This window comes from Micromesistius poutassou (genome assembly GCF_964030765.1).
Source record: "Micromesistius poutassou genome assembly, chromosome: 20".
NCBI classification, from domain to species: domain Eukaryota; kingdom Metazoa; phylum Chordata; class Actinopteri; order Gadiformes; family Gadidae; genus Micromesistius; species Micromesistius poutassou.
In genome coordinates, this window is record NC_140290.1 from 9,142,977 (window position 1) to 9,169,142 (window position 26,166).

At 46.2% G+C, this 26,166-nt stretch overlaps 2 protein-coding genes across 3 annotated transcripts; one reads left to right on the forward strand and one right to left on the reverse strand.

Annotated features, from left to right (window-relative positions):
* Positions 1-813: 813 nt before the first annotated feature.
* LOC311364888 (protein argonaute-3) lies at positions 814-21,581 on the reverse strand. 2 transcript variants are annotated; one of them, XM_084484385.1, is made up of 20 exons: positions 21,429-21,581; positions 20,900-21,237; positions 18,559-18,730; positions 17,977-18,097; positions 17,392-17,600; positions 16,791-16,927; positions 16,172-16,306; positions 15,330-15,417; positions 14,694-14,841; positions 14,223-14,342; positions 12,935-13,078; positions 12,200-12,366; positions 11,590-11,774; positions 10,904-11,063; positions 10,343-10,433; positions 9,686-9,880; positions 9,015-9,149; positions 8,531-8,632; positions 7,912-8,111; positions 814-5,750 (listed from the first exon to the last, which is right to left on the reverse strand). In XM_084484385.1, exons 2-20 carry the CDS (start codon positions 20,916-20,918, stop codon positions 5,642-5,644), a joined length of 2,637 nt encoding a protein of 878 aa, XP_084340511.1. In that variant the 5' UTR covers positions 20,919-21,237; positions 21,429-21,581; the 3' UTR covers positions 814-5,641. The 2 variants fall into 2 exon arrangements, with proteins under 2 accessions (XP_084340511.1, XP_084340510.1); XM_084484384.1 differs by having other exon boundaries at positions 15,330-15,435.
* A 1,295-nt stretch (positions 21,582-22,876) lies between these two features.
* On the forward strand, positions 22,877-25,565 carry olah (oleoyl-ACP hydrolase). The gene is made up of 6 exons (XM_084485111.1): positions 22,877-23,207; positions 23,372-23,510; positions 23,591-23,690; positions 23,819-23,988; positions 24,910-24,992; positions 25,284-25,565. Exons 1-6 carry the CDS (start codon positions 23,078-23,080, stop codon positions 25,424-25,426), a joined length of 765 nt encoding a protein of 254 aa, XP_084341237.1. The 5' UTR covers positions 22,877-23,077; the 3' UTR covers positions 25,427-25,565.
* Positions 25,566-26,166: the final 601 nt, after the last annotated feature.

Consider the following 26,166-nt stretch of genomic DNA (forward strand, 5'->3'; position numbering starts at 1 on the left):
ATGATATTTTCACAATGTAACGACAGAGCTGAACGACAGGAAGATAAATCGGACGACTTATCTTCCTGTCGTTCAGCTACGTTGTAAAAAATATAATCTCCGACCTGATTAGATTTGAAAAGGTTATCAGGTTATGAGAATGTCGAGGGCGGTTCGGGGTCAGTAGAGTCACTGGTTAACCGTGTTGCTAGGCATCACGGTTAACCGTGTTGCTAGGCATCACGGTTAACCGTGTTGCTAGGCATCACGGTTAACCTAACTAATGACTAGTTATAGTAACAGTTAACATAGTACTTTAATTCAGTTTACATTACTTAGGCTGGCTGGCATTTTAACTTTAATTTAATACAACCAGTCAAGTAAAAGTAAGCCTAACCAAAACGTTGGTTAAAAATGGCAATTCGTTTAATGGCAAGACGACCTTGTGTTATAATATTTCACGTTTATTTTAGTGAGTTTTACATACCCGGTGTTGAGTACTGGTCAAGGTGTCCGGCGGAGGAGTTCCGGAATATTCCGCTCCTGTGTAGCCCACCAATCAGGCCGTCGCTAGGCGACGAGCAACTACCTGCTAAATAATTAAGATACCATGGCAACGCTTAACAAACTGACTGACTTCTTAATCCATCACTGCTTTTATTTTGTAGAGCACTTTATTTGGTTAAAAATCCGAGACCTATAGACGAAAAAAAAGTTATAAGATAAATAATACACAAACAATAAAGTACACCATTATAATGGATTTCAACCTTTATATCTTTTTTTATCCAACTTATTTCAATTAGCCAAAATATGTGTAACATGTCAAGTGTAGCTCACAATAACATGTTAACATTCAGGAAAAAATGGCATTTCCATTTTTTTATTGATTTCATGATGCCATTCATTTCTGAATATTGATTTTGATGTGGCTTCTCCAACTTGTATTAGCATTTGTAAAGTCTAGTTGCAGTTTGTTTAAACATCAACACACTCGAGTAGTTTTCATCCATATAATATTTAATCAAAACAATTAAATATGACGACCAAAAAAGGCTCAACTTAGGACCAGTATCAGTTAAGTGTTAAGACAAAACAGGTCTTGACATACAAGTATACTTCTAAAAGTGACACCATTTCATAGTCAAGCAAACAAAACAAAAAAAAGCACAATTTACTGTGTAACCAAAACATCACGTTTCATCATTATTTGAATATGATATGCAGCCAACCGTAAGAAGTGTAGAATTGACCAATTTCCTTTTTGTGGGGAATGCTATAGGCTACATGGGAAATGGGCACTCATTGGGTCCAAACTCAATTGTATCGTAATCTCTGTAAACTTGTGTATAAATAGTACGTATGAAATTTGAGGGTCCCCCAATGAACCACACACTTACAATGGCCCCGGCTAATGACAAAGTTACAAGAGGACTATAAGACAAGGTTGGTCTGAAAATAAGAATTGGCTTTGCGGGATAATCTGGGCCAACTGTAATGCATACAACACACATTGCACAAGCGTTTAAAAACAAAAAAGTTGGTTATTGCTGCCCAGGCAGAGTGGGAGAAAAGTATACTTTGATCTTAAAACATATGGGGGAAACAGGTTTAAAATAAATTAGATGCTACATGACATTAAGCTACTTGTTACCTTTGGAGCGAAAAACGTGTGTGTACAAGTTACCCGGCTTAGAAATGCTAATTTACAGGTTGTGCTTTTGAGTGCCCGGCTTGTTATGACCAATCCCCACAGACCTTTTGGTCCTGTCAGATCCACGCTGAGCAGTTCTGCATATTCTGTATTCTTGGCATATGTCAGAGGTACACACACACACACGCACGCACACACACACACACACACACACACACACACACAAAGCATACATATACATACACATATCACATCTTACAGTATAGTCATGTGTCAATATATATACTTATCAATGTAGACATAGGCTAAACCGCCCAAAACATAATTGTATTTATTTATTTGAATGTTAAGATTTCATCTTTGATTTTACTCGTTGTCAGCACCATCTGGGAAAGGCACAGTCTATTGAGGACGATTCTGTCCGACGACAAACTTTCAACCCGCCTCCCACGACCAAGAGAGAGAATCTGTACAGTGTAGAGGCATCGAGACGTCAGACGTGGCCCCTGTGTAGCGGGGCCATCACAGTCGTTCATTTCTTTGACATTTCAAGAGACACAGAGAGAGAAAGAGAGAGAGAGAGGAGAGAGAGAGGAGAGAGAGAGATATACAGAGAGAGTGTCCAACTGAACAGTGGAAGGAGAGGTTTCATTACAGGTCCCTGGGTTTAAGCGAATACAAACAAATACAAGTTTGAGGGGGGTTGAAAGTTTGTCTGCTTATTACAGGACAAAAACAACCTTCCCAAAACTAAAACGATACATTAAAGAAGAACCATCCATACAGTAAGTCAATGCAGCAAAGCCATCGCTTCCATGGTTGACCAGTAAACCTATTGCATTATTCAACTGGGATAAATTATTAGTGACTATTACTATTATTTCATTATTAATGTCCTACTTAATTATCTCTATGTCATATAGGATTTTTTTTGTTAGCAAAAATAAGTAGTATGGGTGCATTATATTAATATCTTTAAGTATAAATATTTTTTTTTCTCCATTCAAGAATTTAAAAAAATGTTTTTTTAGAATGGTTTGAGTAAAAGGCATCGGATGTTAAGCACTTTGAAGACACACTGCGTGGCGGCCATAGCTCTCGCACCAATACACAATGCCCTGCTTCAGCTGCACGCGTCAAAGAGACTCTCCAATACATCGTGGCTGCACACACATTCTAGAGAACTCCAGGAGACGCAGAGTAGCTACGGCTAGCTACATGCTAGCACGCCAGTCTCCGTTTCGTTTTGCCGATCTTCAAGTAAAACTCGCGCGCAATCGCTGCTTTAAGGTCCGACATCAAGAGTCAGCTCAGCTGAGACCCGGACCCGAACCTGTGAGGGGGCGGGATGTAACAGACCGGATCACTACTCTAAATCGGTTTCAGCATACATTAGAACCATGAGGCGTCGCACGATATATATTTATATATTATAAAAACTACTCTACTCAAGATTAATGATCTTTCTCTAGAGTTTTTGTCACAAACAATGTTTCGGTGTCTTCCGTTCAACATTTTTAATCACACGATCGGATCTCATAAGTGCTGTTAAATATGTCCGCTCGTTAAACAATTAATGCAACCTACAATATTCGATGTGATATTCAATGTACTATAAAGTTTCACTCATAGCAGCTCATTTGGTTCGGATAATAAGCAACTGGCACTGTAAGCCGTGGGAAAGCCAAACGCCTGTGGGCAGGAACGCTTCTGACACAAACCAAGGAGGAACCCATCCCTACACTACGTTTCCTAGGTAACCACCGCCCCGGTCATCCAATAAACAGGCAGGCACTTTCCTTTTGGTCTGAGTGAAACAACATTTTGTAGTTCATTTGTAGAAGGTTAGTACTGCTAAGGCTACACCCGAGAAAGGGCCTTCCACAGTTGGGTCACTGTGACGTGACCTGTCAGTCAGCACCATGTTGACATTCTATTGGCATGAAGAAGTACTTGAAAAGGGATCAGAAGGGATCGGCGATCCATCAAAATCAAATTAGACTAGATATGATGGTAATGCGATAAAGTATCTGTGTGAGAGAGAGAGAGATTTTTCTTTTTAGAAGGATGTCATTTGGTTCAAGTATTGTTTTAGAAATGGTTGAATTAGACTCAGCCAAACTAGTATTTGCGTTAAAGAATGTCAGACAAAATCCAGTCCTTATCTCCCTCAGACGAAAACACAACTAAAAGGTGAACTTGTACGTAAACAGCCAAGTAGAACCTCTGGACCATAACTTGATCAAACACAAGCCTCCGTAGAGACTACACCTCTACCAGCAGTGCCTGAACACCGCATTGAGGTCAGCACCGGCCTCCTCTACGCAGCAGGCCCCATCTGCTAAGAGGCTCTCCGTCCTCAGTGTGTTCACTCGTTCAGAGGAAAGAAAACACTTCCACAGCATCTGGGACAAGAACATTCTTCAAAACACAACCTTGTCCGTTTCCACTCCTGAGTCCCTCTCGTTAACCAGATCAGGCACTTTTATCGTAATCTCGTCACATCTTCCTCGACCGACACGGCCGCCGGCCCAGGGGTCCAGAAGACACCGACCACCATCCACACGGCCAATACTTTCTAAATCCTTGAATGCCTCTTCACGTTCACCTCGCCAAAATCCAACCCTAACAAACCAACACATTACCATACTCAACAGGGAGATCCCTCTCTCCACTAAAACACACCGGCCTCACTTCAATTGCCTTATTGCACTGCAGGAACGACAGTCGATTCGCTAACGTACGTTTGAAAGAGAACACCGAAAGAAAGATCCGTCTGTCCACTGAGATCTATTGCTGAACATAAATGTTAATTCAAATTGATGGAAGGAAATGGCGGAAAAAAAAGAAAAAAATTAAAACGGGGACCGACAGAACCGTACCGATATCATCTTTGAAGAGACCCCTCGCACTCCCTTTGCTCTGCCCACCCCACAGCGTGGCATCGGAGTCCCACCACTCCCCCGAGACAAACCGTTGGACCACAGGCAACCGCCTGCACAAACATTCTAGAGATTTCATTAGCGGTTGCCGGGGCAACAAGTCTACCCTCCCTCTTATTGTTGTCGTACGTTAAAGGGACACGCATGCACACACACACACACAAGTACAGCAACCCGGAGAAACAGGTGGCCTTGTTTTTGTTGCCGTGTCGTTTTTGAGGAGAAAGCGCCAACGCCGCACATTTCACAATATTTCCACCATTATTTACCAGGCGTGGCCCCTAGTGACGGACCTTACTGCTAAAACAGGCCTAACACCCGTACAGTGCTGCAGCAGGACAAGCTGACACACACACACACACACACACACACACACACACACACACACACACACACACACACACACACACACACACACACACACACACACACACACACACACACACACACACACACACACACACACACAATGATTAGGGCTAATTGCCGTAGGCTGCAGAGCATTTCAAAACATTTCCCGTACTTCTCGGGAGCACCAACATAAACAGAACCGTTGCTTTTCTACTCCTTGACAAACTTAAACCACCCTCCGAGACACAGACACCAAAAACAAAAGAAAACGTTTGGATGAGCTACCTAAGAGTAACGGCTAGGACAGTGCCCGCTACCCGCTAACTTCAGAGCTGAGGGAACCGTTGCAGACGAAGGACACCAGAGGAGGAGGGAGAGGATGAGTGGGGGTCTGACGGAGGGGAAGGGGAGCATGTAAACGATTGGCTGGTTTGGTATTGCATACTGTGGCTGTGCTCCTCTCTGGCTTGTCCTGTGTGTATATATATATAAATATATAAAGATATATATATATACATATATATCCCTTAACAGTCTGGTGTCCTACGCGTGTGTGTGTGTGTGTGAGTTGGGGGGAGGGGGGGCTGCCAGTGCTGGACCTGGTAGGCTTGTCCTTAGAGGGGGGAGTGGGGGGACCTGACAGACGTACTGACAGGCTGGGAGGGTGTGTGGGTGGTGGGGTGGGTATACTCGTGTGTGTGTGTGTGTCGAGGCCTCAGGCGAAGTACATGGTCCTCAGGGTGTCGTGGTGGATCTGCACCGCCTTGGCCAGCGCCTGGGGGTCCCGGCCGTTGCTCTGGCCCGACACGTGGCTGCCCTCCGCGCTGTGGGGGAGGGATGGGGAGAGAAGGGTGAGGCCCGCACCACACAGACACACACTTCAAGGCTCCTATTACTATGCTTATATACAAATATCAAGCAGAGACTTTATATTTAGCAGCACGCACTAGTTAGCAGGCACTCGTTATGTAGCAGAACCTCGTTATGTAGCAGAACCTCGTTATGTAGCAGAACCTTGTTTTGTAGCAGAACCTCGTTATTTAACAGATAATCACTATTTGGCAGGAACTACTGTTTTTAACAGACACTAATTATTTAGCAGATTTGTCATGAGCTCAGACACCGTTCATCAAGGAACAGGAAGGGGTTAGGGGGTATCTTGCTCGAGGGTGCCTACTGGTAGACTGCAGATAATGGGGATCGAACCCAGAACACCCTAACCACTACACTATCCTGACCCCTCAGCTCCCAGCTCAACCTCACTTCACCTCAGCACCACCTCACCTCAGCACTTTTGTGTGTTGAGAAGTATTTACTTAGATTTACATTTAGGCTTTACGCTTTTATCCAAAGCGACTTACAACAGTTAATACACACCGATGGCGGAGTCAACCATGCAAGGCGACAGCCAGCTCGTCAGGAGCAGATAGGATTAAGTGTCTTGCTCAGGGACACATCAACACTAGGAGGAGCCGGGGATCGAACTAGCAACCTCCCAGTTACAAGTCAACCTGCTCTACCTCCTGAACTAAGCCGACCCACTACTTCCCCCCCTTGCGGGTGAATAGAGCAAAGCTAACCATCTATTATGCATCACGGAAATATCTGGAGAATGCTGACACACCAGTCAGACTTCCAGGAGAATATCTTCAAAGAGCCACTGGTGACTTGGTTAAATACCTTACCACTCCTACAAACACACATGATACATAAAGGATCTCAGATTCCATTCCACACACACACACACTAGGGCTACACGATTATTGCCAAAATGATTATCACGATTATTTTTGATCAATATTGATATCACGATTATTTACCACGATTATTCATGGGGGGGGGGATTACGGCCTGGCGGAGTTGTTGAGGGGGGGGACGCAGGAGACATTACGACATAGAAATAAAGAGTGAAGGGCAATTTCCACCAGAACCGTCACGGAAGCGGCACGGCAATAAAAACGTTCGCCGAAGACATTAGAAACCATTATAGTCGATGTAGGCTATTCCACTGGATACGGCAACGGCACGGAACCGTCACCAAACCGTCACCAAACCAACACTACTCTTTTTTAAAGTTGCCGGTTCGCAGCCGTGTCTCAGAACACTTGTACAGCCATTCAGTTTATGATGTTTATGATCTTTATTCATTAATTGCGCCGTGGCCGAACTGACGCGGATATTCTCTGATATTATGTAAGCATAAGCACCGCGGAAACCACTGCTGTCAAAAGACGCTGATCCATTTTCACTGTTGACGCGAGTTGCTCTAGTTCTACCTCCACGGCCCTGCAGCGTGCAATTATCGGACAAGATTGTCCAATAGTGTGTGGTGTTCCGTCTTGTGTTCGAATCTCATGTATTTGTATTTACGATCGGAGAGCAACAAATCGGCTGAGATTCTCTTTATGTGTGTGGTGTACATCCGACTCAAAAATCGCATAAGATTAAAAAATATTGTAGTGTGGGGCAGCCTTCAGTGCGTTGTCCATTTAGGGAACCTGACAAACTGTAACCCACTGTTCTTATGGTTTCCTCGACGATCGTGTGAGGCATTGGAGCAGTTTTTAACGCAGCAGTTATTTCCAGCATTGTTAAAACAGTACAGAGTTGCAACAACCTCCTCTGCTAGCAGCTACCGTGTCAACAATAACGCAAAGCTCAGCTGCACTCGGAGGGGCGTACCTTCCAACATGACGGGAAGGGGGGGGGGGGGGGGGGCTCTGTGCCGTGACGACAACTCCTCATTCTGGGGCGTGGGCGGGGCTTGTTTCTTTTTTGGTTTTCTTTTTTTTTGCGGATGCATTATTTTAAAAAACAATGTTGGTGGGGAGCACGCATTTGAAATATCGCGAAATATTGCGAGAACACTACGTGTCATCGTGGGAAGCCAATATCGTCATCATGATAAAAATTCAATATATTGTGCAGCCCTAACACACACACACACACACACACACACACACACAGACCAGTGTTGCGGCTCACCTGTCGTGCTCCTTGTCCACCAGGTGGTAGCGTGCGCGGAAGGCCACCAGGTGTGCGTAGTAGGCGGGCGCGGGGATGGACACGGAGCGGGTGCAGCGCACGTAGGTGTGGCACAGCTGGTAGGTGAGCAGCTGGAACTCGTCCGCCGTGAAGCAGTTGTCGTCCCACAGGACGTGGTAGTGGGAGGGCCGGCTGGTGCCCTGGGGAGAGAGAGGGTGGAGTTAGGATGAGAGACAGAGAGCGAGAAAGACAGAGAGAGAAGATACGACGGAGAAAAATGTTCTTGTTCAAGTGAGAGACATAGACAGAGAGACAGAGAGCAAGACAGAAGTTAGGACGAAGAGACATGCATGTTCAAGTTAGGACGAGAGCTAGAGAGAGACAGAGAGACAGAGAGAAAGACAGAAGATAGGACCAAGAGACAGAGAGAAAGAGAGACAGGTTCAAGTTAGGACAACGAGAGACCGACAGAAAGGGAGACAGGGCCAAGTTAGCGCAACAAGAGCGACATAAAGAGAGACTGGGTCAAGTGCCAACCTCAGGAGAGCATGCGAGTGAGTGAGAGAGAGAGAGAGCAAGTCAGAGAAGGGCCGACAGATGGTAAACATAGGACCCTTGCCTGGATCCCAGCGTGACTGCAGAGGTAAAAGTCAAACTCGTAGGGGTGGGTGATGTCCGTGTCCACCGTGGTGCCAGCAGGAATGTTTCCGCTTCGTCCCACCTTACACACACACACACACACACACACACACACACACACACACACACACACACACACACACACACACACACACACACACACACACACACACACACACACACACACACACACACACACACACACACACACGATGAATCTAGTGTACTGGAGATCATTCTTTCTACTAATGCAAAGATGCAAAGCCCTGTTCGCCCAATCAGAAGCCAGGTCCATCTAGTAGAAAACCCATTGCATTTCCTGATCCCTCTAAGCACCCCTTGAGATAAACATGAAGCTGTGAAGCTAATCCATTTCCATCGCTTGATTACAAAAACCACAGACTCATTTATCTCATCTAAATCCATATCATCGATTCGGAGGAAGCAGTATTGTCCACTCTCACCCGTTCGTTGCGGTCGGCACAGAAGAGGCGCGTGTGGTGGCGCTTCTGCACCACGATGTAGGTGATGCCCGGCTGGTACTCCTTCTCCAGGCCGATGCAGGCCTCCCGGATGGCGAGCAGCTCATAGTACAGCACCTGGGAGGGAAGCACAGCGCTCTGCCGTCACTTGGCTGTCGCTTCAACGGTGAAACCTCACAAGGTCACTGGTTGTAGGAGGTTTTATACAATGATGTACTTGAAAGAATAAAATCCTTCCCCAAGGGCAGGATAAACTCTGGCTAGTAACCAAGCAGATCAACACAAGCGTTGGGGTTCCTCTTTAGAGCGGTCCACACAGGATTAGCTTTGAGCAAATCATGAGCTGGGCATTTGGAATATAGCCATCCGACATACAGGAGTTAATAAGGGCTTTCATCTCACCAAGGATTCAGCTATGTTTATAAATGAAGAAACAAACTGAGGGTTTGAGAACGTGAAACAAAGCTGTCATCTGATTGTATGCTCCTCGAGAGGGCAGCGCCCTTTGGGTTCAGAGTTTATTGTGTCAACTTTGAGCCTAGTGTCAAGAAACCCCCCCCGAGAATCAGAGGGGTCTGCTAGGCCCAGGATAGTGTCCACACCAGGTCGGGCTTCAATGACGCTGAGAGCGCCGAACGTAACCGGGTCAGTACCTGTCTGAACTGTCCTTCCGACACGCCGTCCCGGTAGAAGATGATGCGTGTGGGCTTGTAGCGGGTGGACTTATAGAACTGGATCAGCAGCTCCCGGACCATAGAGGCCAGGTCCTGGATCACCTCCTGCCTGGGCCTCTGGACCCGCACCGTGGCACAGTACCTGCTGGGGTGGGCGTCCATGCTGCCCACCACCTCCAGAGGGACAAGACAACAACACATTGACTGGAGGAGCAAGGACAGGAACGTTGGCAATGCCATGAACAGAACAGGCAGGAAGGCCTGGTGGCTGTTCACAGGCATTTGGTTAAAACCCAAACAATCAAGGCCAGTGTGTGAGAACACATCGTCTTCCCCGCTCCTACGTCTTTGAAATAACAGTGTCTACACGGGTTGGTTTGGAGCAGACTTTGGATCATGACCAAATGTTCTAAATCCATGAAAAGCAGTTCCTAGCAAATGACTCAATCAGCCATTTGTTCATGGACAATATGAGTCACAAACTGAGCTTCCAAGGAAATCATTGTTCACTTTCACTCCAACTTTCTCTGTATCTTAACACGTACAGTGCTACCACAAAGAGATGGGCTAGTGAACACATTGTGATTGACTGAGGGATGGACGGGGTGAATCTGGTGACGAGGTGGAGGTCCTTACCGCCGCGATAGATGGCTTCTTGCCGTCGCCAGCCGGGGGGTGGGTGACGTCAGCGCCGAGGAAGATGACGGGCTGCTGGAACACAGAGGGGCTGGGGGGGAGGGAGCAGAATGAGACCACCACCTTCCAAACCAACTGAACAGTGCTGTACGATAGGGTGGTCACCCATTTCATATTGACGATACACATTCCCGATATAAAGAATGGAATACGAAGTGTCTTATAATAATAATAATAATAATAAAACTAACAATTACAATAGGTTGCCTCGCACTTTGTGCTTGGCACCTAACAATAATAAATTTAACTTAAAAGCACCTTTCTCTGCACTCAAGGTCTCCGTACAAAGATACACAAAAGTCATTCAAAAGAAACAATAAGATAAAGAAAAAAAAATAATAAGATAAAGGTTAAGATGCGCTCTCCAGCTCTGAAGACCTGAACACTGCAAGTGCTGGAGTTACACCCCGTTTCCTCAGAGAAACTCTACCAAAAGAGAAACTCAATCGCAAAAGTGGATGAAGTCTCCAGAAATGGATGTTTGGTGTGGTGTGTGTTTACCGTTGGTGCGGCACCAAGATGTTGTTGATGCCCCCCAGCTTGACGTTGATCTTCAGGCAGAGGTTGGACAGGGTCTGGGGGGAGGTCTTCACAACGTTCTTCACCTGGACACACTGGGTGGCCATGCCCAGCAGGGTGTCTCCCACCCGCTTCACCTCCGCTGTGCAGAGGGACGTGTTGGAGCCGGTTCAATCATCATGATGTTGAATGATTGACACAGAGCTGGTTGACACAGCTGCAGCCCATACTGCGACTCACAATGATCCATTAAGGCTTTTGAAGACAGAGTAATGCAATGTGTAATGAATGATTGATAAAGTGTAAACCAATAAAGACATAAACAAGATAGGGTATCATTTAAAACTACAGCTCAACCATAAACCTTCCCTCGACCTTCTCCTCAACTGGTAGAGCGTGATAAAAACCTTTCATACACATTATACGTTTCCTTGGTTTTTACATGGTGCCGTCTACGAAACGCCTCACTCAGATCCAGGTTAAGAAGTCACCGTTGAGGGTTAGGGCTTGTCGCTTAAGGATGTCAAGAGGTAGACGGCAATGTGACTATGTGGTGCAGTCCCAGAACCTTTTGGCCTGAAATGCCTATCCTAGACTATACAGCCGCCGAGTACTTTGTAAACAGTAGTAGTAGTAGTAAGTAGTAAGAAGAAGCAGCTTCTCAGTACCGTAGACAGGCGTCTTGCCGGGCAGGATGACAATGATGAGCTGCAAGCCGGCATAGGTGTTCTTCAGGTGTCTGAACATGGGCTCCACGCTGTCCGCCCCCTGGGCGTATTTACAGAAGCAGGGCTGGCCCTGGATGGGCATCCCCGCGTCCTTGGAGATCTTCCTCAGCTGGTCCGTGAAGCCCCTGCAGGTGAACCAGGGAGGTGGGGGAATATTACACCATTTTAAATAAATAAATAAATAAATAAATAAATATATATTTATAAAATATACATATAAGCTTTCTTTTAGAGATAAATTCTTCCATCTTATCCATATTTTTGCCACAATTCCTTTATAACTATGGACAAACTATTTTGTTAAGAACTTTCTTTGGTTTGAAAATGTAAGATTAACTATATACCTTTTAGTTTAAAACAGCTTTGAAAATAACAATTTGGGTCTTGTCTTGCGTCCTATACTATATGTCACACATCATCCATAATCTTGGTTTGACTGGAAATACTACATCTTTCCTACCACCAGGTGTGATGCTGATCTGCCATTCATGACTCATCACACCTGGTGCTAAGGGGGTTGCCCAGTGAGGCGTGCAGGGGCGGTACTGACTTGAGGATCTCCTCGCGGCACTGCCTCTGCGTGGCGAAGCAGGCGATGGCCCACATCTTGATCTCCACGCCGGTGTGGAACTGCTTGCCCCTCATGTCCCACACACCGTGGCTGGGCGTGGCCACCGTGCGGTTCTGCAACGACAGCGCAGGGTTCATCTGCTGAGGCTGGCGGGGAGGGGGACAGACAAGAGATGACGTACACGGACACACACACACACAAACAAAATTGATTGGCGTCAGGCAGTAGTGGCAGGTGGTGAATTGAAAACGAACAGTCCATCAGATTCATCGTTCTTTTTAGCAGACGTTTTTTCGCCCTGATACAACTTTTAATAGAAGATGCGCGGCTGAGAACAGTCAAAGATTAAATCAAGTCACGAATGAACATTTGTAAATGTAGGTAGAGCAGGTTTCTAGAAGGCAACTAGACATTGCAGCTGCATGACTCAGAAGAACACAGAAGTTCAGTAGAATATTTGGACTAACGTGGTTCTATCCTTGAAAGGTTGTTTCATAATAGGCTTCTTAGTATCAGAGAAATAGAGAATAACTAACAAGAGCAACTCTAGACCAGTAGTTACACAGGTTAGCGAGTACACCACCTATGTACAGCACAAGGTTATCCCGCAGGACCCCGTTATGTTTGGATTCTAGTTCCTGGCTGTGTTGTTGTGCCACTGTTGATGGTTAAACCCACACACCGTGAACCAGATGTTAAAAGGGAGAGAGGTACCATGAAGTGCTCCGAGCTGACGCGGCCCCCGTACTGCAGCATGGGGGCGGGCAGCACGCGGCCCGTCACCTGGGCCATCTCGTCACGCACGCGGAACTGGAACTCCTGGACGAACGGGTCCGCCTCGTAGTTCGCGCTGCGCACCTGTGACCCAGGACCGAAAGGACAGCGTTTAGTGTACGTCCCACCCATTGATAAACCAGTGGTTGTGTTTCTTGTTTGCATTTTACCTTGCATTTTAGGGCACCCAATATCTAGCCTGCGACTCTGGCCTTCGACTAATTAGTCACAGTGCTCTCGGCTGACTAAGGTTTGCGTTAGTAGCGGAGTCACATTTGTGGTTACAATTAGTGCATGCCTTCGTTGTTATTATATTCTCCCCAGGTTTCGTTGTTCTTGAAGCTAAAGTAGACTTGTCAGCCAACGTTTACTTGTTGGCCCGGGTAGGTGGCATTCCCTGCGTTCGTTCCCTGTAGTTTTTACAATATTGACCGCCTGCTAGGAATGCCCGGACATCAAAACTGAAAGTGACATTCATAGCTCTGCTGTGTGGATGTGGATTTAAAGAATCTATCAACTCAGCTTATCAAGTTGTCGTTTTTAAAGTCAGAAAGGTCTTGGATATTCATAGATATTCATGCTCTGAAAGACACTGAGAACTAGAGCCCCAGTCACCAGTATGGGTCCCGTGTGTATAGCGGTGTATACCTGCTAGGGAGACGGGCCTTCCAGGCAAAAGGGCTGCAACAGCACTCCTTTCAATACAAAATGACAAAGTACCCGGCCCTCAACAGCTGCCTAACTAAAACGCAATCAAACCAGATACCTCTCACATTTCAAAATGTCCCCACTGGATTCAAATTGTAATTGCAGTTTAGATATGTATCCAGCCAGCTGGAGTAAAAAGCAGGCATGGGGGTAGTAGAATAACAAATTCTCAGTTGAGGACAGCCCTCCTTAATCCCAACTTTCCTGCAGTGGTAGAAAGTGCCAGGTTTAAGAAAATAAAAGTCCCGTCATATTTCTAGTTGTATAAAATCAGTTAGGGCAGAGGGGGCAGGTCTGAAGACATTGAACTTTGACCCCTGTGCATATTTATAGGCTAGTTAATATGATCAAAAATTAATTTGGAATAGTACATTTCCACCCACATTTCCTATCTGGGACTAACCGAGTACATCAACTTAAAAGCAGGACCAAAGTTAGGAACACAACCGGTTGGGAGAGGAAGCCTGAATCCGGTCATGTGATGCGACTGATTGGCTGCTAACCCGGTGGACGTGCTCACCAGTCTGCTGATCTCCTCCTGTCTGTCCGGGGCAGAGCGGGCGGTGGCTTTGATCATGGTGGATGTCTGGTTGTCTGTCAGCTTCTTGATGCAGCGCTGGCCGGCCACGATGTTACACACCTAAACACACAACCAGGGCACACAGGGCTAATCACTTTACAGAGAGTCATACCGGGAGAATCAACAGATTTTTTATTTTTTTTTACAGTATATGGTAATGTCAATAATGAATGTCACACAAACAAATTATTGACTTTCTACGCATCTATGTAACGCAAAAAACGACTATAAGTCAGTAAAAAAGCAAACACATCTATGTAACACAATGCATATGGTAAACATTTAAAATGGTGTCTCTTTGGTTCAAAACATTGATTCGATAACACATTTTAATTGAGTCTCTTAGAAAACGCAGTCGTGGTCCTCTGTGGCCACAGTCGTTTGCCTGCTGGCGTCAACCTCTCTCCTCACCTCCAGGGGCAGGTAGGTGTGCTTCTGTTCCTGGCCCACCTGCAGGCAGGGCAGGTGGGGGTACTTGAGCTGCAGGTTGTACTTCTCCCTGAAGTACTGGGCCACCGTGCGCTCTACCGTCTGGCCGTTCTCCAGCTGCAGGGGGAACCTGCACACCCACACAGGCTGGGGGTTATTGAACATCTGGTTGATTAGGATTCATTCATGCATCGATCTCTTGGTGTAATTCATTATTGTCCCAGTGAAGTGCTAGCAACACAATGGAGAATAAACAAACCAAACCCAAGTGGAAGCACGATAAATATAATACTAGAATTGTAAACAAAAAATGTTCCTATAGTATCTACAATTTAATCCACAAAGACATGGTAGAAGGCACCTTCTAAAAACAATCACCATAACCAACACTGCCATAATAACATGCTGACCGCAATGCAGCTGCTGGCCATTGCGAGGGCGTAAGACAATCCAAATGTAATCAGGTTAAACGAGGAGAGCTTAGGGCGGGCGGTGGTTGTCTAACGGGGCCCCCGGAGCCCTGTGTGGCTGCACGGGGGGACTATAGGAAGCGTCCTGTAAAGCCCTGGAAGGGTAAAGCGATGCAGAGCAAGGGGAGGTGTAATAGCATGACCGTACGTCTGGTGGGAGGCGGGGCGGCGTGTGACGTTGCAGACCCGGTACTTCCGGCGCATGCTGCCGCAGTGGGTGACCTCCACTTTCAGACCTACGGATGGTGGACATCCTTATGAGTGAGACATAATCAAAAAGGTCATTTTTATTTCTTACCATCAGACATTAAACTAGGGTTTAGGCATTACAGTTAGAAATGAGCGCCGGCAGATTCTTTCTACGATTCAAAACCTTCCTAGGGGTAACGATTATCATAATGTATTAAAAAACGTATTAAAATAAAAACACTGAAGCTGTCTCGTCAATCCCCCCCACTCCCCCTCCCCAGGGTATTACAACAACATCACAAGGACTGTGTCTACTCATTTGTACTTTTTGTCATTGATTCACAAGAGAGAGAATCCATAGGGTTGTGGATGACATCCGCATTACAGAACATGCACTATTGATGTAAATACACTAATGATGCGGTAAGAACGGAAACAGTAGCGAGGGAAGGAAAGCCATCTGTGAGTCCCGCAAAATTACAGACCCACCGGCAGTCGGTAGCTTGTGACTCGCATTGCTTACACATACACATTTCCTACTGCTGCTTTCCTTACCCCAAGAAACACTCAACGGATGCCCTAACCTTAGCGGGACATCCATATCCATATCGACTGCCTCTCCATTTAGCGTGAGACACTTTGATCCACACTCATTATTGAGGAGGCAGGGTTGATGCGTTTCATGCTTGCTCATGGGCAGCTAAATGCCGAGTGCGGACATTGAGGATCTAACCCGGAACAACTACACTGTGCTGTGCCCCCCCCCCGGTCTGCCAGCAGTAGAGTGAAAGCGAGCCTTACCTTTGATCTCTTTGGTGAACTTGACGCGGTGGGAGTCTGTGAGGGGACGGGGCTGCTCGTCGATGTTGTGGATGTCCAGGACCTCACACATGAACTGGATGACCGGCTGGGCCTTGTAGAAGGCCGTGGCGGACACTGGCGACCCACACAGGAGGGCGTGGGGTTAGTAGGGTGGAGCGATGCATGATGGGGAACGGAGGTGGGGGGGGGGGGGTTTACTATGGGACTCAAGTGTGAATGAGAACAACGCAAGGCAATTCAGAAACAGTTTGGCTCTTGCGGCAGTGTCCCAGAATAGAAAAAAATGTATTGGATCAAGAATTCTCTTTAGTATTTTTAAGAGAATTGACACAAACCCACAAAGCCTGAAAGAGAAATATAGGTCACAAATCCTTAGTAGTAAAACTGAGTGTGAGTGATGAAAAACCATTATTAATAAAGTATAACAAGATGATATGAGAAAGCCTGGTTATCGTAAGGGTGATCGTAGTTTTTACTCTCCACTGACGGAACAGTTGATTTCTAAAGATCGAAAAAAAATTCAAACACAACTAGGAACAAGCCTTTGGCGATGCGAGGGGGGTGGGGGAGGGGACGGTGGTAACTCGTAGCAACTCACCGTCAATGTTGAGCATCATCTTCCACATGGCGGGTCTCACCGACTGGTGGAAGCCGAACCACACCTCCCTGCCTCCGCCCAGTGGGTGGTCATAGCCCTCGGGGGAGGAGAAGAAGGAGCGGCCCACCGGGGTGTACCTAGGGGTGGGGGTGGGGAGAGGAGGTGGGTCAGTCCCGGGATGATGGATGGAGGCATGGATGAAGTAGGACATTGGGTTTCGGGGTCAATTCCCTCCGTTCTTTGTAGAACAATGTTTTAGTTATCAAGTAAGTTTATAAGCTATGCTGAATAATGATATTAGCATTTTATTTCTTAATTGATCAACTGAATTTGATATTATTAAACTAGGTGCTAGAAAATAAATTCATATATAATAATAATAATTATTATTTAACGTAGGACGTAGGTCCTACATTGGATCTATGCTAGGTATGCTATGCTATGCTATGCTAGGTAACAAGCTGGATGCTATGCTAGCCACTAGCCAGATGAAATTCAACATGTTGCAAGAGATTCCAAATTAGATACCTATTCTAGGTTCTAGGTTAGCTTCTATGCTATAAGCCGTAAGCTGTTCGACTCACAACAGGGCTGAACTCACTTCATGGAGGGCAGGTGTCTGAGCACCACGTCCACAGCATGGACCGGGTTGGTGCTCAGCGGTTTGTCCAGGTCCAGGGGCTCGGGCACGCCACGGCCCTGCAGCACCTCATGCAGCATGTGCCAGCTGACCAGTGACACAAACTTGATGGACACTTTGAAGGGCCGGTCCTTGCCTCCTTCCCCCGGCAGCGTGACGTCCAGATCCACCTGAGGACGGGGGGGGGGGGTTAGCACTAGCGCTAGCCTGTTGAGTAGCTAGCTCCATGCAAACAGGCAGAATTATATGCACACGGGTTAGCTCACGAACCAGCGCGGGAGCAACGAGAGACACATTATCTTAGCATCACGTCCGCACAAACCGCTGCCAACATTGATCTTGCACAGATGGCGGAAGATAGCAGACTTCAAAGGCTACGACTGAATCTATTCGGTGAAATGAACATTGATATTATCTCGAAGATCCCCTTGAGGGGGAAGGGCCGCTCTGGGACAGATGTTAATTTAATCAACTGAGACGGAGTGCGACTGATCCCTGCAGGTTGCAGCCTGTGTGGTATGCATGCGCTGCCTCTGTAGGTCTTACCCCAGCCGTGGCAACAGGCAGAGGGTGCGCAGTGTAGAGGCTCCTCTTGCCATCGTACACTGGCCGGCGGTCCCCAAAGATGGTCACCTTGAAGTGCTGCACCATGGAGTCCACCACCTCCCTGACAGAGAATACCACCACAACAACCCTTTAAGTAAAACAGCAAGGGCATCGAGGCGACATGTCTTGACTGCCAGACGCCTCAGATAAGACAAGAGTACAAACGCTGGGCTTGATTGTAATAGAGTGGTTTTTAAAGTAAAGGCTATCAGAGAGGTGAGGCTGCATTTACGACTTAATCCGATTCATTGCTTAAGCCCTTATCAATAGCCTTGCACAGCCTTTTTGATAAAAGGGTTTGAATAAGATGACCTGGTTATGCATTAGTTTTGTGAAAAAAACAAATATGCATGGTACTACAGTACATTATAATTTTGATGCATGTATGTCACATTTATTCAATCAGTGTGGTCATGTGTGTGTAATGCGTGTGAATGTGTGCGTGCCTCTTTGTGTGTATTCTTTTGTATATACAGTATGTATGTATGCGTGTATGTGTGCGACGTGCATGTGTGCTTGTACCTGTTGACGCGCCGCGGGCACTTCTCAGGCTTGATGTCCACCTCGTACAGGTAGACATCAATCTTGGGGATGTCCACCTGGAAGCAGTTGGCCAGCAACTTGATGGGCTTCCCCATGGTGCCATAGCCAGGTCGCCGTGGCAACGAGAAGAGGGCCTGGGCCCCTGCGGCTCCTGCAACCACAACAATGCGCAAGGTTAGGTTAGGAGCCAGCTAAAAAAGGTAAGGGGTTCGATCCCCGTCTTCCTGGAGCCTCATCCTACCTGTTGCTCAACAACATGCGTCTTATTGCACCGCACGCCGGGTTAAATAAAGTTATTAAAAGTCGCAGTGGGACGGATTTCAACTAGCTTGAAGTAACCCAGACATATCTCTAGTCAGTGCCATACGATTGTCATTTCAATGATGTAAAAACACATCCTATAACTGATGTATTCTACAAAGATAATGCTGGCCAGCCCGTACATCTAATTGCTTACAAGAATCTATCCTATCCATTCTATCCACAAGCCCAAAACCACTCGCACCACCCAGCAGAGCTAGTAGTTCGCTTCACACAGTTGCACAGCCAGTCAGAGTGGATAGAATACCTTTTTTTTGTTTTTTTACTTATAATAGTCTCCCGCATACTAACTGGGAAGGGCTCGATTCTACATATTGCGACTTTAAGAAACGTATGAAATCATGATTATAAGTCAAAAAGCACACACACCAACTGGTTAAATGATTCACTGCTTACTGCTATAAAAAACAATGTTTGTAGTAGTAGTCGTAGAAAGCTTATGCAAGTTTCAAAACAATTTCACAGATCATGAGATTGCCTCTGCAGAATAACCAAACAGTACGTTACAGCATATGTTACAACCACTTAAATGAACAGCTGGAATACAAGCCAGCAGCCACCCTGACTTCATTTTAATATATTTGCACATAGTTTTGAAAAGATAACCGCCTTCACCCACATCATAATCACATTTTGGAGGGAATTACATCATGTAGGCAGGAAGGACGGGGGCGAGCAGTTTAGTGGAGCATTGACACATTTGTTGAAATAAGTGCTTCAGACAAAACGATCCGAGATTGTGCCTTGTTTAGAAACACGACTTCCAAGGGAAAAAATTTTTCCCACCGATGGCCCTCCTTTTCCCTCTAGTGTGCCGTTGCCATGCCAACAGAACACACCTGGTAACCCTTTCTCTATGGCAACCAACTGCCGGCTGATGAGAAGGGCAGGTGCATCCACATTTGTCTTACTTATCTTTTGAGGACCCAGAAGGAAAAGCAGTTTATTTTCATAATTTCCATTTATTTGTAACGTTTTAAACTATGTTTAGAAACCTCCTGCACTACAAACACACCAGGTATGCTTTTGAATTGAAGCAGAGACTAAAAGAGAATAGGATTCAATAAAAGGAGAACGCATAAGCTACAATTCAATTGCCTTGCGATAAAACTGCCATGGCCAACCACAGCTTATTCAGAAACCGACTAGAAACTCAAACAAAAATAATATTCTGCTCGATTTCACTAGGCAGTAAAGCATGGTGAATACAAGGCAAATTTGGTGATTCATTCATATAATGATCTTGATACCAACATTGCATGCCTGCCCATATGGCCAATCCGATAGCCAGCCAGCCAGCACACACACAATCAATATCTAACAGGCTACCCTGTTCCCAACATGAAGTACCTTTATAGCCAGTGGGCAGAGGTAGATTGACTATTTCTGGTGACGACAATCAATTACCGGTGGATGTGGCAAACGGGAGTATTCAATGGCTGCTGTAGCCATGGCAACAGCCGGTGTGAAAGACAAGCCACTCTGTCAAACGGAAGCGAGTCAGTGCAGTACAGACGTCCGCGGTCGACCTACGTTTAAGAGGCCAGGCTTCAAGTGCACCTGACGCCGTCGTGATCACCATCTGTCATGGACAGCCGTGAATAAATGACGTCGAGAGAAAGGAAAACGAGTCTGACTGGTTTCAGCACTAGACACAAACCACTCAGCAGCATTACCATGGATAAAAAAAAACAACTATACATTCATATTAAAATATTTGTCAACTATAGTTTTGGACGCCTGGAAACAGCCATGTATACAATAACTGTGTTACTTTCACTTTAGACCACCATCGGTGTAGTATATTCAAACCGCGTCAGCAACACTGCCCTTTGCAGTTTGACCCCATAAAGTCACAGTAGGGCTTCAAACAAGCACAACAGATGACCGGTCTACCAATGCATGCACGGTGGTCCAAGTGGAGCCCCACGAAGACCATACCGCGCTTATTTAAAAACAGCCGGCGTGCCATGAATGGCAACCACCGAGAATACCGCACCTGATGTTCCGATTTCCATTCATGGGGTCTCTGTCCGGACACCCCGGCTCCCGACGTGGAAAGATTAGCGCAGGATCCTCTGCAACTTGGCGTTACAGCCCTGGGTGGCTGTCACTTCAGAGCCCCCTCCCCCCCCACACCACCACCACCACCACCACCACGGCTCGGGTCGCTGTGTGGCACCGGGCCGCTTCGAGGGGTTCACTGTCCGCCACCACCACCAGAGTTTCCTCCTTCGAGTCCCTCTGCTTTCGTGTCAACTGTCAGTCGAAAGTTGACCGAATCGTGTCGCCGTCGACCCCGGTCCGTCCGTCAAAGCCTCGCCCAGCTCGTTACCTCTGAAAAGAAACGAAGGGGAAAAGAGAGCAAGTGTTGATTCGTCGGACGTGGAGGATCTCTCCCCGGCGACGGAGTGAGATTAATTCGGTTAGCGCCGTTAGCATCGGCTAACGTCATTAGCTTAGCTCGAGCTAGGAAATTAGCCTCGTACGAGTCAAATTTCAGGCAGATATCAACGCCAATGTTCAACCTGTCTTAAAAATGGACCCGTCGTGAGCACCGGTCCGCATGACACGGGTCGTTGTCGTTGGGCGATGTCGAGCCGATAGAAAAGGACCTGGGTAGCCGGCGTCCTCGCCTCGCTAGAGGGACCGGTGTGAACTCTTGTGTGCCGGCCAGCCTCTCCGCCTGACTCGGTGAGGGAAACCCGTCAGGAAATACCGACCCGGGGAAGCGGCGTAATTTCCCGTTTCGCTAATCAAACGTCATGTATGATTCGGCACGTTTTTTTCTCGGGGTTGTCGGTGACACCGTGTCTATTTTAAGCGCAAGATAATTCCCCGATGTTATAATCGAGACCATTATCTAAAGAAAATATATTCATTCTCACACACCGGTATGACTATGAGGAGTTTTTTGATGGGAGGAATGCGCATGTGCAGAACTGAAGAGTGTACAGTCTCATAAGTCAATCAGGCGAGATTGGTTGTGTGACACTTTACAATCACTGCTCAGAATCCCGACAGAAGTTCTGTTTCTAAGGGTTCCACCGCATCCATGAGTTAGTGGAAATGAAATATGCATATAGAAACATATGTCTCCTAGATGCAACCAAAGGAAAACAGATTTATGTAAACTAAGATTTGGGTAAAGCAGAAGCCAAAAGTCGAATGAAGAGAAAGAATAAAAGCAAATGGCAGCGAGTGGGTTGGAGTTAAGGGAAGACATTGGCATTTAAATAGCATCTAATAGGAAGTTGGGAAGACCAGGAATGTAGGGCGGTGCATGAAGGAGGAAACTGCAAATTACAAGGATGAGATTGGAGAATACGATTAGAGAGTGGCCATCTAAAATGTTTTCATGTAAATAAATGTCTGTTGAATAACTATCTGTCGCCGAATGAGGTAACACATTGGTTATAAAGGGTTGGCCCATTGATGAAAGCCGTTGCATTTGCAGTTTTTACCTAATAGGTGTTTGAGGCCACATGTAGGCCTATAGGAGGCAACAGGTGTAACAAGGATAACGAAACGGAAATCCTCGAGATTTCCACATTAAATAGTACATTATTTATTATAAAAGGGAATCCGAAAATTTGGTCGGATCATTCAGAAACAGTGTAAGATATTGTTGGTCTGTTCCACTATAGAGATCAGAGAGTGAAGGGGTACAAATGGGTTTAAATACATATTTGGTCAACTATCCAAATGAGTGGGGATGAGTGCTTTAGATATAGTTTCTCAGTTTCCAAAGTTAACTAAATACATATTTAGAATTTAAGTTAGCATTCATTTGTTGTTTTGTGAGTAGGTTTATGAGTTTTAATTTGTGGGTTTGTTAGACTTCGGATCCCTGATTGCTACTCCTGTTCAGACGGTGGCAGTAACGCACCGAGATGATAGAAGAATGAGTAATGCGCACTCCGGTCTGCAGATGTCTCTGTAATACGCATTAATAATTGTAGTCAGCAAAACAACACGAAGAAAATAAGCAGGAAAGGAAACTGTGGACTTTGCATTGAAACTTGACAAGTGGCAGTTTTTGTTATCCGTTTTAAATAATGTAAAATTTATCATGCATACGTTTATTTTCATCCGTATTTCATCCGACGTGGCCTTACTTGACACATATGCAGATCAGTGTTATGAATAGTCGACCACAGTTGCCCTGTCAAACAGAATGGATAAAGTGATCAACTGTTTCAGTAAGAAACCCGACGCTGTGGCGAGGCTGGTATGCTTCCCCTGGGCAGGAGGGGGGTCCATACACTATGCCCGCTGGGGGAGGGTCTTCAACGGCTGCATTGAAGGTAACGCACTATAGAGGAGGAGGAGGAGGAAGGGGTGAAGGTGTATTAGGTCGATATGAATGTTCACATACATCACGTGTATTACTGTTCCCTCTTTATGAAATGTAAATGTAACTAGGACAAAACCTGATCTGTCTTCTTTGTCACGTTTCTTCCACTTCCAGTTTTCTCTGTGAGACTCCCGGGCCGAGAGAGTAGGGCCAAGGAGAAGTTCTTCCAGAACATGCAGCAGATTGTGGATGAAATCATAGAGGCCCTCCTACCAGCTCTGAAAGAGAAGCCGTTTTCCTTCTTTGGCCATAGGTATGGTATGAATAAGGAATCTAAATGTTCCGCCTTCGCCCTGACCCCTGACCTGACCCCCCCCCTCTGCCTTTTCCCAGCTTCGGGGCGATGACGAGCTTCGCCGTGGCGGACTCTCTGAAGAGGCTCCACGGTCTAGAACCTGTCCATCTGTTCCTGTCCGGGGCGTCGGCCCCCTACGTGAGTGACCCACCCCCCCCGACCAGCACTCAGACCCCTGATCTATGTTTAGCCTCACCTCCCAGCCAGCCTGGTATTTACAACCCACCCCAGGCCTAATTTGTCCCATCCCTCTTCCCCCCCCCCAGTCTGAGATGCGCATCGGAGCCCCCAAGAGGAGCGAGTTGACGGACGAGGAGTTCCTCCATTGGCTGAGCTCCATAGGGGGCACGCCCCCCGAGCTGCTAGCCAATCCCGAGGTGCTGAAGCTGTTCCTGCCCGCCCTGAAGGCGGACCTGCATGTAGTGGAAAACTACAGGTGGGGCTGATGTGATTGGCTAGGATTTGAATATAGATCCATGTTGTTATTTTCTGGGCGGGTGTATGTATGGGAGTTTGGTCGTATATGGATGTTTTTGTCATTATCGTTATGCAGTCAATAGGCATTAGGTGTTCGAATCATTGACTGAAAGCAAGAAGGTTCCACGATTAGTGGAGCTTGTATGTTCTTCCTAATTTTGTCTGTGTGGCCTTATTGAAGGGAGGAAGTCTTTGATCTCCTGGGGGAGGGGACAGTACAGCGCAAATGGTGAACAAGAGTTCATCATCTGACCTTTGACCTTGTAGGTCATTGTTACAATGTTGACACTTACCTTTACCAGATGAGTTAAGTATTTGATGCTTATCAGGCCTAAAGGGTTCGAAAGTTGATATTAACCAAAATTAGACCATTACACAAGGTTAAAAGTGATATCTACTGTGGGCGACTGTGTTTTTCATAGGAGGAATCAGGAAGAAGTCCCACCTCAAGTGCAAGGATTGGACAGGCAGCCTGTCGGGCAAACTCGCACGCTGACTCCTAACCCTAACCCTAACCCTACTCCTACCCCTAACCATAACCCTATCAGAGAAATCCGTTTGACTAACGTTAGTTTAATATACATTACAATTTAAGTTACCTACCCTGCGGTCACATCATGGATTCTAGCCTCTTTGGATTGGATCAGGGATTTAAACCAACGTGATTGGATAATCTCCGGGTATCCCCTCATTAATATTTGTGATTCTTCCGGATTCCGCCTATGAAAAACACATTCGCCTACTGTGGGGTATTGCACAATAAAAATGTCTGCATTATGTTGCCAAAGATTCCACTACTGTGCTAGTATTATTAACTGACTATTGTGCTAGTATTATTAACCGTCGATTGAGAAGGCTGTTTGGTCCTTTGGTAATCCAGGTGTGACCGGCCGACCCGGCCCTTGCTGTCCTGCCCAGTCACCTGCTTCGACGGAAAACAGGACGTACCACATGACCTGCAAGGTGAGACACTTGAAAGTCCCGGTCATGAATTGGCAGAAATCTCTCCCATGTTCCTCATTCAAATTCCCCCAGCCAGCCATAAACGTTTACAACCAAGATGGCTACTGGGTGAATGAGGCCCCTACAGTAGCATTGATTCAACACGGTCCCCTATATGGAACATGTGTAACCATGGTGATACAAAATCGTTATAGAGCAGGGGTTGCTAGCCCACAGCCCGAGGGTATTGATTGTCATTGTTGTGTGTCCCGGTTTGATCACCGTTTATGTACCATTTATTTATCTCTACAGCATGGAAGGAGATATCTTCGGGGGACTTCACAGTCCGAATGCTGGACGGAGATCATTTTTACTTGAAGGACTCTGGGAATGAGCGGGTGCTCATAGACTTTGTCACCAAACACCTGGAGACTTCCGAAATGGACTACCTATAAACCAACGCAGACTCAATATTTATTTGACTTTATATTTGTATGTCACTCATTTCTGTACCATTCTAGCTCTAACAAAAATGTAATACACTTTGTTCTTAATTTATAAACAATCATGCCTATGTTATTGTTCTCAGAAGTACCAGAGTATTTCATTAATACACAGGATCAGATGTTATAATCCCTTGTGCCAAAATCCAAGGAAAACACATATTCAGAGGCCCCTGTCCAAACCAACCTTACAAGCACGCTGGCTACCAAACTACCAACCAAAGGTGAAAAGAAAAGAAAAATAAATAAATAAATAAATACAATACAATATACCTATCCTATCCTATGGCTTTCATAGCCTAAAAACAGCAATGCCACCTTCAACAGACCCAGGCTCCGTTTAAGTGCAAGCTCCAGGTAGTGACAATGCCCCCTGACCAATCCAACCTTATAAGCACATTGGCTACTAAGCTACCAACCAAAGGTGAAAAACACACGGCAACTAGCCCAACTAACAGCAGTAAATACAGCAGTATGCAGTAAGCAGAATATCATTGGGGTTATCAAGTGGGCACCCTCTTTCACAGATGTTTCGTTAAGTTAGGCCCACGACACCTCCTGAAGGCTTAACAATGAAACCAGCGTCCTGGATTCACCCCCCTCAATGCTGCCACCACATTGCCACATTTAATGCATATAAACACTCTCTTGCATCGTACCCCTAGCCCTACCACTAACCCTGACCAAACAAA